At 42.9% G+C, this 16,091-nt stretch overlaps 1 protein-coding gene across 1 annotated transcript in view; it reads left to right on the forward strand.

Annotated features, from left to right (window-relative positions):
- The window catches only part of LOC306795324 (multiple C2 and transmembrane domain-containing protein 2-like), a 36,836-nt gene extending 21,005 nt beyond the window's left edge, over positions 1-15,831 (forward strand). The window contains exons 8-21 of the mRNA XM_079293802.1: positions 143-273; positions 845-1,031; positions 3,993-4,086; positions 4,189-4,291; positions 4,464-4,566; positions 4,758-4,859; positions 4,950-5,024; positions 6,435-6,554; positions 9,417-9,530; positions 10,949-10,990; positions 12,892-13,001; positions 13,285-13,394; positions 13,816-13,913; positions 14,831-15,831. Of these exons, the coding sequence (XP_079149928.1) occupies positions 143-273; positions 845-1,031; positions 3,993-4,086; positions 4,189-4,291; positions 4,464-4,566; positions 4,758-4,859; positions 4,950-5,024; positions 6,435-6,554; positions 9,417-9,530; positions 10,949-10,990; positions 12,892-13,001; positions 13,285-13,394; positions 13,816-13,913; positions 14,831-14,878 (1,437 nt within the window). The 3' untranslated portion in view covers positions 14,879-15,831. The remainder of the gene's footprint in view (positions 1-142; positions 274-844; positions 1,032-3,992; positions 4,087-4,188; positions 4,292-4,463; positions 4,567-4,757; positions 4,860-4,949; positions 5,025-6,434; positions 6,555-9,416; positions 9,531-10,948; positions 10,991-12,891; positions 13,002-13,284; positions 13,395-13,815; positions 13,914-14,830) is intronic.
- Positions 15,832-16,091: the final 260 nt, after the last annotated feature.

Consider the following 16,091-nt stretch of genomic DNA (forward strand, 5'->3'; position numbering starts at 1 on the left):
TGACAGTACTATGATTTATAGCACAACATGGAAAATAGGGCATCAGCATTTTGTGACTGTGTTATCTGTATTTGAATGGCTACTCTCAGCAATGCACATGCATGTGAATGAGTTCCATGTTCTGACCTCATTTTTTATTCAGAATCACTGCAAAGTGTCCAACCCTCAGTGGAGAGAGAGGTTCACTTTGAACCAGTTTGGTGACAGGCCAGAAAACCTGGAGGTGGAGCTCTTGCACAAGGAAGGACGAAGGAACGAGGAGTGTTTGGGAACGTGAGTCTGCACTCTGAACTCGTGTGTCTGTATGAGTGTGTGTTGCCCTTCAAAGCCAGTATGGGGAACAGTCTCAAAACCGGTGATGTGATTCACCTTGTCAGAAAACACCTCGCATTGGGAACAAAAAAAGATTTGGCATTTCCAGAGCAGCACCCTTGATTTTCCACTTGATCATTTGGAAGCAAAGACCAGTGTCAGCCCAGTGCGTGGTGTGTTTGTCCTGTCAGGTGCAGAAGCGGTACATGTTTGTGTCTAAGTGAACTGTCAGTTGTTAAGTGTCCAGCCCGCATAATGTTGCAAATGCCTACTGAGCCTCTCCGTACAGGAGTGAACAATGTGAAGAAATATTGTCTGGTGCTGTAAGGATGTAAGTGTTCGTCTTGTGTATGTGGGTGTCTAAACATGTGTATTCTTCCTTTTATGCCTGTACGTGTGCATACTGTTGTGCACGTGCGTCATCATGCATGTCTGTGCACGTACATTTTTAAATTTGCATGACTGCAACTATATCTGCATGCGTGTGCTGCAGTATGTGAAGGCCTGTGTGTACGTGTGTTTGTGTGCACAGGTGTGACGTTGACCTGTCCAGGATACCGTTCGATCAGAGGCAGCTGTTCACACAAACCCTGGACCAGGGGAGAGGGCGCTTGGTCTTCCTGATCACACTGAATGCGTGCAGCGGTGTCTCCATCTCTGACCTCTGTGCCGCACCGCTTGATGAACCTCATGAACAACAGAATCAGCTGGAGAACTATGTCAGTACCTGCACTGCTGTATACATTCTATATCTGTACGGTGTGGTTGCATCACTTCACCACCTACATGTCAGTATATCTGACACTTTCATTTGGGTCGTTACAGCCTCGCTGGAATTGTTTTCACCTTGTCAGTCACCCAACTTAATAGGTGTGTAGTTGAGATCAAGGTAAGATGGGTTTGGTCTGAGCAAGAGTGCCGGGAGTAGGAAGTGGGGTAGGGCCCCCTCTCACTTAACGCCCCCGACTCGATTTGACGTCGCGGCTTACGTGATCCCATCACAAGATGGTCTCCAGTTATCAGTCAAATCTTTTTACTCTATTTAGAATCTGTGTCGGTCTAAAGATTGTTCATTAAGGCAGGTGAAAGCCCACTGCCATTGGAGATAAGAGTGAAGAGAAAGGCATGTATGGTAACCTGTGATAATTAAGTGAGCATTTAGTACAAACCTATATGTAGTTTTAGTCTGAAGATGATAAAACGTGCTTGGATTTAACAATTGGGGGGGGGGGGGGGGGGGTTGAAAAATTGAGTGAGCTTTAGGACATTTAAGTCTAAACTGCTTCCAGGATTATTGCAGTACTTTCTGTGTTGAAAGGCCAAGAGATGGCAGTATCTGCCAGGTAATGTGCTAAGAGGCAGTGTTGAGCTGAAGGTTTTGACATCAGCTAGGTGGTCATGCACTGAGAAGGTCTGCTGTGTTGTCTTGAGTAAGTATACACATTGGAAAGAAAACTGGTCCAACGTGAACCCCGCTGGTAAACCGTACTTGATGATGTACAGATGGGGGCGGGGGAATACATATTTAGGACACCACTGAAGATACCAGCGCATTACAATCTATCCTTTAATAGATACTGTTATCAAAAGCTGCACTTAAAGTCCAATGCCTGTTTTTTATTTTTTAGTATTTAAACTAAAAATCATGCATTTTACCATCAATCATTTTTCCAAAGCACAACATAGATATTAATATTTAATATCCTGTTATATCACGACTGTCTCGCAGCTGCTGGTTTGAGTTCATGCTAAAAAAGTATGAAAATAAACTGGTGACTTTAAACGTGCTTGAGATGAATAATCAATCGTGGCAATGCAATTGGAAGCAAGTACTATTTTGAGAATATGTCTTGAATGTGTATTGAAGTTAAATACAAAAATTTCAATTCAGCCACTGAAGAGAAACCTTTCTACTGCGGAATGAAAAAAAATCCCCGACCCACTCCATGCCTTCATCAAGCATCTGGTCTATTGATAAAAATGCTGTTAAAAAAAAAAAAAAAAGACCTTTGACCAGTTCAAGTTTTGTACAATTTTTCAAAAACATACTACAGCATGCAAAAGCACTGCTTTTTTTTGACTGTCTCTCAAATCTCAGATGGCACAGCTTCCCAAAAACATATTTCAGTGCCTCTACAACATTTACCATAACTTCTTTAAACTCATTTCTTTTGTCTGTTTGGCACTGAGGTGGGAACAGACTGCATATAAAGAGTAGCACAGGTCTGATGTTAATGTGGTGGATTTATTATAATAATAATAATGCACTTTTCATTTAAAAAAAAATCTGAGTGCCACAGAGCCAGTACATGGTAAAAACATAGAAAAAGCATAGTTAAAACATAGTTTAAAAAAAATATATATATATATATATAAAAAAATAAAAAACAGTGAATGAACAGAAACACAAAAGAAATAACTGACAGTGATTTAGGTCAGAAAGGCTTTCCTGAATAAAAAGGTTTTTAGGCCAGTCTTAAAAGAGACCAGTGTCTGTGTTGCCCTTAGATGGTCGGGGAGACTGTTCCATAGGCGTGGAGCTGCCGAGCCAAAGGCCCGGTCGCCCATGGTGCGGAGCTTGGTGCTGGGGACCCGGAGGAGCAAGCTGTTTGATGATCTGAGGGTGCGGGTGGAGATTTGGGGAGTGATGAGGTCATGTAGGTAGGGAGGTGCATGTCCATTTATGCATTTATGTGTGAGTAGTAGGACTTTGTAGTCAAGCCGGAATGAGACAGGGAGCCAGTGTAGGGAGTGCAGAATGGGTGTTATGTGCTCATACTTCCGGACTCTCATCAGGATCCTGGCAGCGCTGTTTCAGCTTCTGGATGTTCTTGGCAGTGATCCCAGTGAATAGTGTGTTGCAGTAGTCCAGTCTTGAGGATATAAAGGCGTGGACGAGTATTCTCTGCATCTGACAGGGTTAAAGTGGGGCGGAGTTTGGAGATGTTTTTGAGATGATAAAACGAGGTTTTGCACAGGTGTTTTATATGGTCATTAAAGGACAGGTGTGGGTCAAACCTAACTCCCAGATTAGTGACTGTGGAGGCGAGGGGGATGGCCTGGGCGTCGAAGGTGAGATGAGTTATGGAGGATGACTGAACCTGGTGTGGAGTGCCAACAAGGAGGGCTTCGGTTTTGCTACTGTTTAACTGGAGAAAGTTGTTGCTCATCCACGCCTTTATCTCCCCAAGACAGGAGGTGAGACATGACATGGCTGCAGAGGGGCTTGGGGCAGTTTTGATGTAGAGCTGTGTATCATCAGCATAACAGTGGAAAGACATCCTATGTCTGCTGATGACACGACCGAGGGGGAGCATGTAAATAATGAAGAGGATGGGGCCGAGGACCGACCCTTGCGGAACACCACAGGAGACAGGGAGCTTCTTCTGGTGCACAAATGATATAGATTACATGGCTAATTCATGCACATGTATAGACTGACACTAGATTTTTTTATTTCAAGGATTCCAAAACATTGTGAGATAGGAAATGTTTGAACATTTTTTTTCGCACTACTGCACTTGAATGAAAAGAACGTTTGGCTCATGTATCCTATGATTTAAAAAAAACAAAGAAAACAGAGGATTGTGAAGGCTTTTAGTGGCAGTAGTTTCTCTCTGATGTTTTCTATTTTATGTTAATGCGTCTGAACCCCCATGCTTCCCATCTGTCCCCCACAGAGTTTGAAAAGTTCCCTGAAAAATCTCCGTGATGTTGGCTTCCTTCAAATCAAAGTTATCAAGGCTGCAGATTTGCTGGCTGCTGATTTAAACGGTACGTCACACATTTGGATTCATTTCCTTTGTTCTTTTGTTGCATTAAACGGGACAGAGGGAGCCCAGTGTGAAAGTATTTTTTTGTTGTTGTGTTCTGCAGGCAAGAGTGATCCCTTCTGTGTGTTGGAGCTGGGGAACGACAGACTGCAGACCCACACGGTCTACAAGAGCCTCAACCCAGAGTGGAATAAAGTCTATACATTGTCAGTTTGAGTCTCTCTTTTAATTCCCTCCCACCACATTTTCTCATTAATACAACGTGATGTATGTACGTCGTATTCTGTTTGACCACAAATTAATTAAAACGTGGAAGATTGTGGCCGTTGTGTGTGCTGGTTGGTGTGGAGTACCTGACCTGCTTGTTTGCCTCCGCAGCCCTGTCAAAGACATTCATGATGTTCTGTTGGTGACCATCTTTGACGAGGATGGAGACAAGGCGCCAGACTTCTTGGGAAAAGTTGCCATTCCCCTGCTCAAGGTATACTCACTACCTCACTAAGAGTCCGTCATGCGGACAATAGACTAATCTATTTACACTCTGTGTCTGAATTAAAGTGAAGAGGGCGATAACACTCCAGCACGTTAAAGACTCGCTAAGATGTAATGCAGCATGACTGATGGTCAGGTTCGTGGATGAGTTCAGCACCTGATGCCCTTTCTGTCCCGCAGATCCGCAGGGGACAGCAGATCGCCTTCCCGCTGAAGAAAGAGGACTTAGGTGGGCTGTCGAAGGGGACCATCACTCTGGAGCTGGAGGTTATTTTTAACCCTGTAAGTAAAAGTTCAGCCTGCAATGAAAGATAGGCCCCCATTCTGTCTGCTTCTTATTGCTTCATGACTATTTTTATTTTTGTTTATTAGGTCAGAGCAGGTATAAGAACCTTCCAACCAATGGAGAGAAGATTCAAGGAGGATAATCCCAAATTTTCCAAAAAGGTTTGATACAGCTCTGATGCATTCAAAGTCAAAAAAATACAGTCAAAAAAATACATTTGATAACACACAGTACATGTAGATTTTAACTGATTTTTATTCATCTGGAGCGGCGTACACTTGCATACAAAGGGTAGAATACCCATCAAATCCATTAGTGCTGGATCCATTCTTCGACAGGTCAATTAGGTGATCGACTGAACATTTTTACTTTCTCTCATGATAGTAAATTGAATACCTTTGGATTTCAGACAGTTGGTAGAGAAAAAAACAAGGGGTCCGAGGATGTTAGAACTTTGTGACATTAATCGACCAAACAATGAATTATTTACTTCAGAAATGTACGAGTAGATTCATTGCTTATGAAAATGATTGTTAAGAGCTTTAAACGCCATCGTGTTAAACGTTACAAGCAACCAACAGTAAAGAGGGCGAAGGTCAGAGGTCACTGCACTTGTGACAATAATCATGTGATGCTTGGATAATTGAAAAAGGAGCTCAGAGAGAAAGAGGTAGAAAACAAATTGTTGTCGATGTTTATTATCAATTGGCTCTTCATGAACTCAACATTTAAAAAAAAACATGGTTAATGAACAAGTTGGAACGTTTTACTTTTCTTTTCTCTGAAAACCCAACGCCTTCACTTTGCCTGAATTAGTTGAATTGAGCTTTAATTGACCCCAACTGTGACTTAGTTTGTGTCCACTGTTCTGCTACATTAGTTTGATATACAGTGTGCAAGACAGGGTGCGAGACAGGGTGCCTGACTGTCTGTACTTCCCACAAAGACTCATTGTTGTCAGACAATACATTGCTCGCTAACGCCAAAATTGGCTTACACACTGAGCACTCGCATCGCAATGTGCAGGGGTTCCTTCTGTTTTCATGTTGAAAGTCTTGGATGACAAAATCAGGTCAGATTACTGACATTTTTTGCTTCCTGACCACAATGGCTCATGCATGCCAAAACCTACCAGCTTCTCGACTATTACACTAGCTGACTGGACGTTTCCCGTTTGGCATGAATTATCAAAAAAAGGAAAAATAGATATATACTTTATTCATCCCCAGGGGGGAATGTGGATGTTACAGCAGCAAAGAGTAACAGAGTACAATTATTAAGTGTGAAAAATGTACAATATATACAATAAAATAGAAGTGTTAAATGAACTAACTCGGTAAAAAACAGTCGTGCAAAGATCAACCAACAGCAAACAACAACAGTGCAGCAATGTGTAGTCCTGTGAAGGATGATCTGGCCAGAGGGGATTTATTGTACAGCCTAATAGCAGTGGGCAGGAATGTTTTCCTGTATCAACCTACACACAATAAAACATCATTTTGAGCACTTTTATACACATTTTAAACATGACTACTGTTTATGTGTGTTGCGTCTTCATCTGTATCTTTCAGGTGCTGGCGAGGAACGTGCTGCGCGTTCAGACACTGTTCAGGGCTATCAAGTCGACTTTGCAGTACATCAAAAGCTGCTTCCAGTGGGAGAGCGTTCAGAGGAGCCTGCTAGCCTTCCTGGTGAAGTGCTTTAACTGCTTATCAACATGCTATCTGCATTACCCTCTGTTTCCCCTCCAAGCTGCAGAAGACGACCGCAGTCTGGCTATCCCCTACTTGAACTCTCCCAGCGAGATTGTTAATCAATGCGCTCAGCAGAAACGCAGGCTCGGCCCCATCTCTAGCGCTGGAGTGGATGCTTTCGGTGTTTGTGTGTCTCGTGGATCCAGAGCTAAGCCTCAGCTGGAGAGAGTAGAGTCGAGATGGAGTCTATTTTTGTTCTACTTCCCTGACAACTCATTAACCCTCCGTCCAATCTGCGCAGGGTTTGATTTAGACGGCATTATGCAGACAGAAGTCCAATTAAAAGGCTTTTCAGAGATAAGGCTTATTCTCCATCCTCCCATTGTTGAATACAAGTGTTCAGCAAATGCAGAGACAGACGCACGGGAGAAGCCTCTCAGGCCTTGTCTTTAAACTGTAAAGTAGAGTGGGTGCTGATCTTTTTGACATCATTCTCTCCCAGATCATAGCTCGATTGAAATGGCACACAGCAAGTTGTGCATTAATTAACTATGCAGGCAATCAAGGTCATGGAAAGTTCTTTTTGTTTTTGCGACCACCGTCCTGTAGATGGCACTCAAGTTTTGCAAAGACTTATCAAGGGATACTGTACGCGAGCCAATAGTACAGTTTGTTCAATTTGCTGTGAAAACTGTGAGCTGCAGCACAGAGCTGCTATCGAAACAAAAGCCACGCTTTAGCTTTGAGTCGCGCATCTAGATTTGTAATTTCGGATCACTTGGACCTCTAGAAACTGTCGTGAACAGGCAGTGGACTGTCATCAGAAAGTGCCTACAAGGCAAACATTTACACTCTAGTTAATGCACAGGTGCTCACAATGGAGCAGAACTCATTCCCCCCCCCCCTCTCTTATATATACAGTTAACTATTAGGGATAATATTGTTGTTTTGCCTGACAGATCAGACACACACACACACATACTCAATCACAAATCATGCAAGCATGAACAAGCGCACAATGTGCACACACGTCCTCCCACTGCATCTCAGTGTTTGGGAGACAGTACCATCTGTACTCGTGTTTTCACACTGACGCACCCTGCCATTTCAAGCCTCAGCGAGAAGACATAAATGCCTGCTTAATATCTCCACATGAGCAAAGCTTCGCTCTACATGACAGGATACCTGCAACATCTGCCGATTGTCAGACGCGTTGGTGCGGAGCGGTATACTTTAGATGTACGGGGTTATCCCAGTGAGAAGCAGCAGTGTTGGTGCCTCTACCCATTGAACTATAATAGACCACATATGTAAAAGGTGGTGGGACTTGCTGTTTTAACTTTTCCCTTTTTTTTTTAATGGCTTGCAACTTTTATTTTGAAATGTAACATCAATAATATATAAGCATTTGATATTACAATTATTCGGGACAAAGTCATATATTGGGGAAAGTAACCCCAATAAAAGCACTGTTGCTCAATGCCATTCACTCAGGGTTTTTTTTGCTGCTACAGCCTTACTTGGTCTGGTATGACCAGTAGCTTATGGTGGCAAATGTTTGGCTAGATATTATGGTTCACTGACTTTATGACTCTTCTCCACTTTTAGCATTATCCCATAATTATCCATAATAATCAGAAGCTGCCGTTCCGTGGCCCCGCTTTAAAACAATGAATGTTGTGAATGATGTCAGTGATTTCCGTGCTCTTGGATTACCGGCGTGCCATACAAACCCTTCTGTGTGGAAATCCCGCTGCATTCTGAAAATGCGCTGCCCTTCAGTTCAGTAGCTCTAGGTCCCCCCCCCCCCCCCCCCCGTCTCTCTGATCTGGATTGTATTTCCAGAGGTCTTTTTGCTGTCGAAGACTATGTAATGCCTCTCAAGCCGAAATGGGCTGCAGTTATCGCAATCTTTATGAGCTGGGTATACATTTCCACCAAAGCGTGACTTGGCTTTCCCTCTGTCCCAGCTCCCCCAGTCATTACAAAGTCCTCTCTCATAAAACATAACCCTTTCAGCGAGGAATTGGTTTCATCTCCTCTCCCAGACCCTGTTTTGGCACGTGATAACACAGACAAGAGCGTGCTTGGCTTTTTGCAGATTAAAGCTGATGTTTGTAGTGGCGGTGGTGGTGGGGAGGTTAGGATCTGCCATCTTTTATGTCAGTTGGTGCCTCAGAGGAGAGCGATGTCTTTACCAGATGTCCACTTCTATTTTTATTAGCATATAAAAACCTGTAAACCCTTCCCCACGCCTTGTGGCGCTCTGCCATTTTGGCCGGCGTTGCCTCTCCGACGGGATTATTTAGCCGTGCCATTGAGCCGTCGCAGGCCATTTTCCTTTGTCCCTCTTATCCATTTTACCTGAGCCACGCACCGGTGGAATGTCCATCACAAGTGCCATTACGGATGTTAATGACATATTCGCACACAGCCCCCCCCCCCCGCCCGCCCCGCCCCCCCGCCCCCCCCCGTGGCTGCAGTCAATCGCGTGGTCGTCTTTAATGTGCACAAGATGAGAGAGGCAGATCAATTAGACGTATGTGGTTAATGTCAGTGCATATACAGGGGGTGGAGGGAGACCCAGTCCAGCTGAGCAGGGTGGTGGCCCATCTGAAAAATAACAGAAAATGTACGTAGGAAGCAAAGCTTTGATAGTGGCAGGGTAGCCTTCATCAGCTTGACCACTGCTAATTAAATCAATAGTAGATTGGATCAACCTTTAGCTAGCGGGGATTCTGGAACTATTGAAAATGTCTTTGGATGTGACTTAATGAAGAGCAGCCTGTTTCATACTCCCACCCCCCACTTGTGTCCGACCTCACTGATATCTGACCTCTGTGCCCTTACTGCCTGCAGGTGTTCTTGGTGACGGTGTGGCACTGGGAGTTTTACATGCTGCCACTCTTCCTGGTGCTGCTCATCTCGTGGAACTACTTCCAGATCCGGTCCGGTCGGGTCAGCCAGGACTTGGTGAGTCCAGAGCCGCTTCGTCGGCCTCGTCCATCTTCTCCCTTCCGCCAAGTGACCTGCTGATTCCTCGTCAGACTCCTTTTGTTATTTTTTATTGAGTAGAAGAACAGCTACCTCCACCACATTTTGTTCTCCTAATTAAACTGGTTTGTTTCCATAGCAACTAGCTGCACCTAGCTACATAATAATAAAATAGCACATAATACATAAGCATAGAAAACTCACTGAATAGACTCATGCAACATATCATTATTGACTCAGCTAATTTGCTTTGCTCGTCCCTCACTAACACTGCTGCTTCCTTTCTTTATTTTAAAGTCTGCTTCTGGTTATTGTCCAGAGTCCTTCTTCCTCTTCTTCACTGTAATTGGTCTGTAGCCCTCTTCTTGTTGTGACTGGTCAAATTAGACAAAGTTTTTAGCACTCTGCTTTGAAAAGGTCAGAATTCACAGTGCTATTTTTCACCACTGAGACCGGTCTCCGTTTCACAGGAAATAAGGACGTTGCATCTCGTCTGTTGCTCGGCGTGGAGTAGCAGCTGTATTTACTGTACACGGTTAGACACAGACTATAGGTTATAGCAAATTACATACACAGTGCACCGTTCAGACAACAATGTGCTTTATTGTGTCGTGAAATATGTGCTGATTTACAACCATGTAGGGCTGTAACGACAATGGTTATTATCTCCATTCATTATTAACTAATGAATTGTTCAGACTATTAAAAGCTGGAAAATTCTGGAAAAACGTTTTTTGAGCCCAATGAGGTGTTCTAAAGTTTTGTTAATCAATTTTCAAAATTGTTGGTGGTTAATTATGTCAATCAACTAATTGATTCAGCCTCAATGAATATGCTGTATAGCCAATACTACAGAATATTAAACTGTTTACAACAACAAACAGATCCATCATGAGACATTGAAATCATTTTACATGCATGTCCGGTCATGGCAGCATTATGCATGCTAAGGTTCGTGTAAGTGAACAATGCTGTGAGAGAGAACTGGAGCTTAACGATGCTAAAACTCTCAGTAGAGCCGACGGGAACTGCAGAGTCGGGTGATAATTCTCCGTGGGTTTGTCACTTTGAGCAACACCTTTCATATACACGTAATCACGTGATCCACTGATAATGTAAAATCATTGATTACTGCCGCCATCGCGTACTCTGGTATAGCAGTGCGAGTTGTCCGTCAGTTGCCTTGGTTTGTTGTGAACAAAGCCAACATGGCCCGTCAGTCCGCTGTCCTGCAGAGTGTTTTGGAGGCTGACCTCAGGGTCACCGCTGATCCCTGCACTTTGTCAGATGACGACCCCCTGAGCACACTGGAGTTAATACAGAGTCAAAATGAGACAAGGTTTATAGTGTAGGAAATCTCGACTCTATCAATACCGTTCTTCTTCTTTTTTTTTCAGGACAACATGGATTCGGGGGATGAAGATGAGGATGATGAGAAGGTATGTGTAAATGTTTTTTGGTTGTTGGTTTTTTTTACAGTTATTTGTTGACTAAGCATTTGTATTTCTATATGCCAATGAATAGAAAATAAGTTCGCTTTATTTGGACATGTTGACAAAGGTATCTTGCCTATTTATCTATGATTTTATCTTACTAAGCTTTTTAATCAGCATGAAATCCTCAGAAGCATTGTGGTTCCTGCCAGCCACGAGTTGTATTTTTTTTTTTTTTGTAAACTTACCGAAAGACATTTGGGCTTAATGAAGACCTCAACAGCCCGTTTCCACATGTCACAAGACATTCATATGCTAATAGAGGGGTGGGGGGGGGGAAAGGTTCTGCTGCATTTGGGAAAGTCCCTGAGCCTAACACACCATATAATACCATCAATATGGAACTAATGACTTAGACATGCTTTTTCAAAGCTCGTTTTGAAAGTTGGTGTTGAAAGTGTGACAATGCTTTTAGGCAGTGAAATATTCCTTCAGAATGACAGCAGTTTATTGTAGACGCTTTGAATGGCCTGCGTCGTCCTGATGTAAAGTGGTTCTCATACTGGTTTCAGTGGGAACATGACCCTGAAATGGCTGAAGTGGTTTAGGGCAGTGAGGAGGTTTGATGGATATTTGACTGAGGTGAAACTAAATTGCCTTGCGTGTGGTTTTCGAGACTGATGGTCACTGTGCATGTGGAACAGCCCAGGTTTGATCCCCTCTGCAGCTCTTTTCCCAGGCTCGTCTCCTACGTCTGGATGGCAGTGAGCCAGCAATCCCTCACAGCGTTTCTGAGCAGAAGCAAACCTATATCGCAGAGATCACATGGTGACAAAGACCATGGCTTTGGCCAGTAAACAGTCCCCTGATAATAACCACCACCCCCACTCCGTTCTTTAGTCCTTCTAACCCTTCCTCGGTCTCCCCGTGTTTGATGTAGACATGTGGCCGTGTCTCCGTCTCATCTTCTGTCTCTCGCTCCAGAGATCTTCAGAGAGTCTGGTCTCCTCGGTTTACTTTAAAGCCATTCTTCCCTCCTGGGATCTGGACTAGCCTGAGAACAGTACCTCGTCTCTTTCATAATGTTAAGTCCAGTCCCATTCCGAAGAGCATTCACTTGAAAAGCCTTTTTTAAATTTGCTGTTGAAGTATCTGCCTTTACATTGACATTTTGCAGACGCTCTTATCCTGAGCGCATTTAGGAGTCTTTCAGTGTTTTGGTGTCTTTGTCTGAGACACTTGGATCTGCATTATTATTATTATTATTAAGTCTGGTAGGGAGGAAATCTGTGGCCTTGAGAATGTCTCCGATATCTCTGACCAGATAAAGCTGTAAAAGCTTTATATGAAAAAGCAAATTACTACAAACCAATTAAAAGATATTTATGAGAATCATATTTGATCTACTTCAGAATAGTTGTATTTATTCAGTGTGATCAATAATACTTTAACCTTTTATTTCACAAGGGTTTATTTTTGTTTATGAAATTTGCTGTGACCAAATGACCTTTGTAATACAATTACATTGATGTAAACTGACAAAAGTCCTTTTTTTTAATTGTTTGTACATGTATTAACGGTTTACCTCCTTTTTAATCTGTGTTATTTGGTACGGATGATACCTTCAAGAGTAATTTAATGAGCTGCGTGTCTGACAGTCTGTCACCAGATGTTATAGCAACTATCTATCCAGCACAAACCTTTTATTAGATTCATGAAGGCCCAACCTTTTATTTTTGTGTACTTTTCTTTATCTAATACAATTAGCTGCTGAAAATGATCTACTCTCCCCTCAATGAAATTCCCCACTAATACATACTGAAATAGTAAATAGGAGAAGTTAACACACCTTTCCAAACTTTCTGTTGTGGACTGTCTGAAGTGTTTTGTTTTGTTTTGTGCTGCAGGAGTCCGAGAGAAGAGGGCTGATGGAGAAAATCCACATGGTCCAAGACACAATCATCACCCTCCAGACCCTGCTGGACGAGATTGCCTGTTTTGGGGAGAGGATTAAAAAGTATGAATTAAAGATCCGCTGTGAATTACAGCTCACCACATTTATTTGTCTTTCAGCTAGAGGCATCTCAAGTGTTTAATGGATCGTAATAATGAAATGTACTATTTCCTAAATATTTAAATTTTCCTCTCACGTGATTATTAAAGAAAAGAAAAGTCTGCATTAGAGGGGCCTCGATTACATTTTCTTATTACGTACTGTATTTCATGTACAATCAGTACATTAAGTTGGGACAAACGTTCTTCCTCAACACTTCCTGATGTTTACGATCTTTATTTATCAGCACTTTCAACTGGTCGGTGCCGTTCCTGTCCAGCCTGGCTTTCCTGATCTTTGTCATTGCAACAATCCTTACATACTACGTCCCTGTTCGCTATGTCGTTTTAATATGGGGTGAGTCTCACTTTCTATAATGTCGACTGTTTTTTGTATGGACGTGTGTGTTTGTCTTTATTTTACCTGAGTGCATCATCCCATCCGTCCACTATGATTTGCTGTCATAGTTCATAGAGTTCTTCCCCATGATCTCCTTTACATTAGCTGCTTGTAATCTTAGTAGTGTATGAATTGAAGCGTATCCTATTGTTAAAAGTCTCAACTGGATAGGATTATTGTCTAAAGGACTTGAGTGTAAAAAGTCTTTGAGCCTAAAAAGTGAAAGTAAAAGAAGAAAAACGGCTCAAGCCGTAGTACTCCGTGCAACGTTTCTTGGACAGCGAGAGTCTCCTCCGCAGGTATTTCTTTGTGTGGAAACGAGGAGCGCAGCCACAAGAGACTAGTGCTAATGATACGTTGGTGTGAATTTCTGTTTTAGGTATCAATAAATTCACCAAGAAATTACGGAACCCGTACAGCATTGACAACAATGAGGTGCTTGATTTCCTGAGGAGGGTGCCTTCAGATGTGCAAAAGGTAAGCCCCACTGGATCAGCCGGCCAGGAAGCCCCGAATCCCAGAGCCCGCTAGCTTTGCATTTTGCTAAAACAACTCCCAGGCATTCATCACGCGTGTCTGTATAATTAGCTTCATCTGGATAATTATGTGGCCCCGTATAATTTCTGTTGTGTTTCGGTCGTGATACATCCCTGGTGGAGGTCTGCTGCTTGGTTGCCTTGCAGGGCAGGCTGTTCCCAGGCCGGGACAGGAGACGCTGCCGCTGGTGTCTCCTGTATGAACCCCCGCACTCCCCCCCCCCGATCAGTCGGCACACTGTGGCTCCTACAACTCACATCCACCAAAAACAGACTAAATAAGTTTGAGCTGATTTTCTAGAATAATTTACATCACTGTAATAGTAAAATTACACTTTGTTAGGAAGGTTGCTGGATTTTGCATTGCTGGCTTTTTTTTGGCCCTTTTTATTTTTTTTAAGTACGAACAATCTCTTCTCTTCCATGTGTGGCCTCTCTTCTTCCTCTCTGTCTTCTCTCTTTTTACCCGTCGTAGTCTCTCCTCTTCACCATCCTCTCTCTCTCGCTCTCTCTAAGCTGTTTGATCCCATTTGCCTCCTCCCTCTCCTCCCTCTCCTCCCTCTCCTCCCTCTCCTCCCTCTCCTCCCTCTCCTCCCTGGATGCCCTTGGGCCTCTGGGTTTAGTGACTCTCTGTAGTTTCTCAGCTGACCACTGTTATCCTGTCTGTGCAATGACTATGGTCATCCTGCTCAGTAGCGGCAGTACAATCATCACACAGTTCTTCAGTGAAAATGCTATGTGTCTTGCAATAGTTATTAAATAAAAGCACGACAAGTTGAACAAAAAGTAATGCCTGATTGGTTAAAAACTTCCCACTATTATTCTCTTTGAGTGACTCTGTTTCCTATTTCCTAAAAGCTTCACTACAGTGAGATGAGAGGCAGCAGGAAGAAAAAACTCTTGTAGACCTTCTACTCAAAAACAGTTTCCAGAGGATCTGCCTGTCTTGGGGTGCGGTAGGTTTGAATCTTAATTGGCTTTGGTGACGCACAGCTCGGTGTCGCTCGTATCAACCAGCACACAAAGACTTTTCAGCCAAAGAAGTCCAGATTGAGGACCGCGCAGAGATTACAGAAGAGCAATATGGAGATTATTTTGAAAGAAGGTGTTGTGTTGTTTGTACGGTTTACTCTTTAATTGCTCCTGTAGCTGTGCCTACGGTGTAGAGTTGTGATGGAATCTGAATTGTACGGTGCTTTGGATAAAAGCGTCTGCTAAATGACTGTAATGTAATGTAAGCCAATCAAACAGAAGCTGCTTTCTTTTATATTTCTTGGTTGTGTCCTCCTGAAACCAGCTGAAACATCAGTTTGTATTATACTGAATCTATATGTTTGGTATGTAACATTTGTGTGTATATTTTTCCCGAATTTATAATGATAGATGTCTATACTTGCATTCCAAAAATTTGGGAAAAAATAACAAAATTGTTGCTGGGATGAAAGTGCAAGTCATCATACGGCTTTTTCATACAAAATAGTTGCATTTTAAAGTACAAGGTATTAAACATGATGAATTGAGGTAACAGTGATTGTGCCTTTGTCCACACAGCAACATAAGTAGCAAATATGCATCGTATTCTTTTATTTCTTACATTAACCTGAGTAGATGAAGAGCTATGCGCATACAATATTGACTGACTGATTTTACTTCAACGTGACAGTATGGACTTATTTTTACATGAAAGATGAGTGCCCACATTTAGTTTTACATTTTCTTTTATCCTGTGTGTGTGGGGTGGGGGCACTGTGTTCTGTGGTGTTTTATTCTTTGCTTGCAAATGGGATGGGACCAGATCTGTAAACTCTTAACTTTATTTATTAATGACAATCACTGATGAAGACAATGTATCTCTCATTTCTAACAGCAATAAATGCACACAATCACAATTTACTTTATTTTCTGCCTCTGTGTCTCAGCTCTGTACTGCGTCTCTTTGAATTCCCCTGCACACCGTATTCCTCCTCCCCGTGCTGCAGGATTGTGGGCGTCTAGCAGCACATTTTCCAAGCCCCCTCTCTTCATTAGAGTTTCATGAAGCGAGGCTGTGTGAGACCTCACCGGCACCCGGGCTCCCCGCTGTGTTGATGGCCCACGGGCGTCGCCGCGAGCAGGAGGA

The sequence above is a fragment of the Melanostigma gelatinosum genome, assembly GCF_949748355.1.
Source record: "Melanostigma gelatinosum genome assembly, chromosome: 2".
Lineage (NCBI taxonomy): Eukaryota > Metazoa > Chordata > Actinopteri > Perciformes > Zoarcidae > Melanostigma > Melanostigma gelatinosum.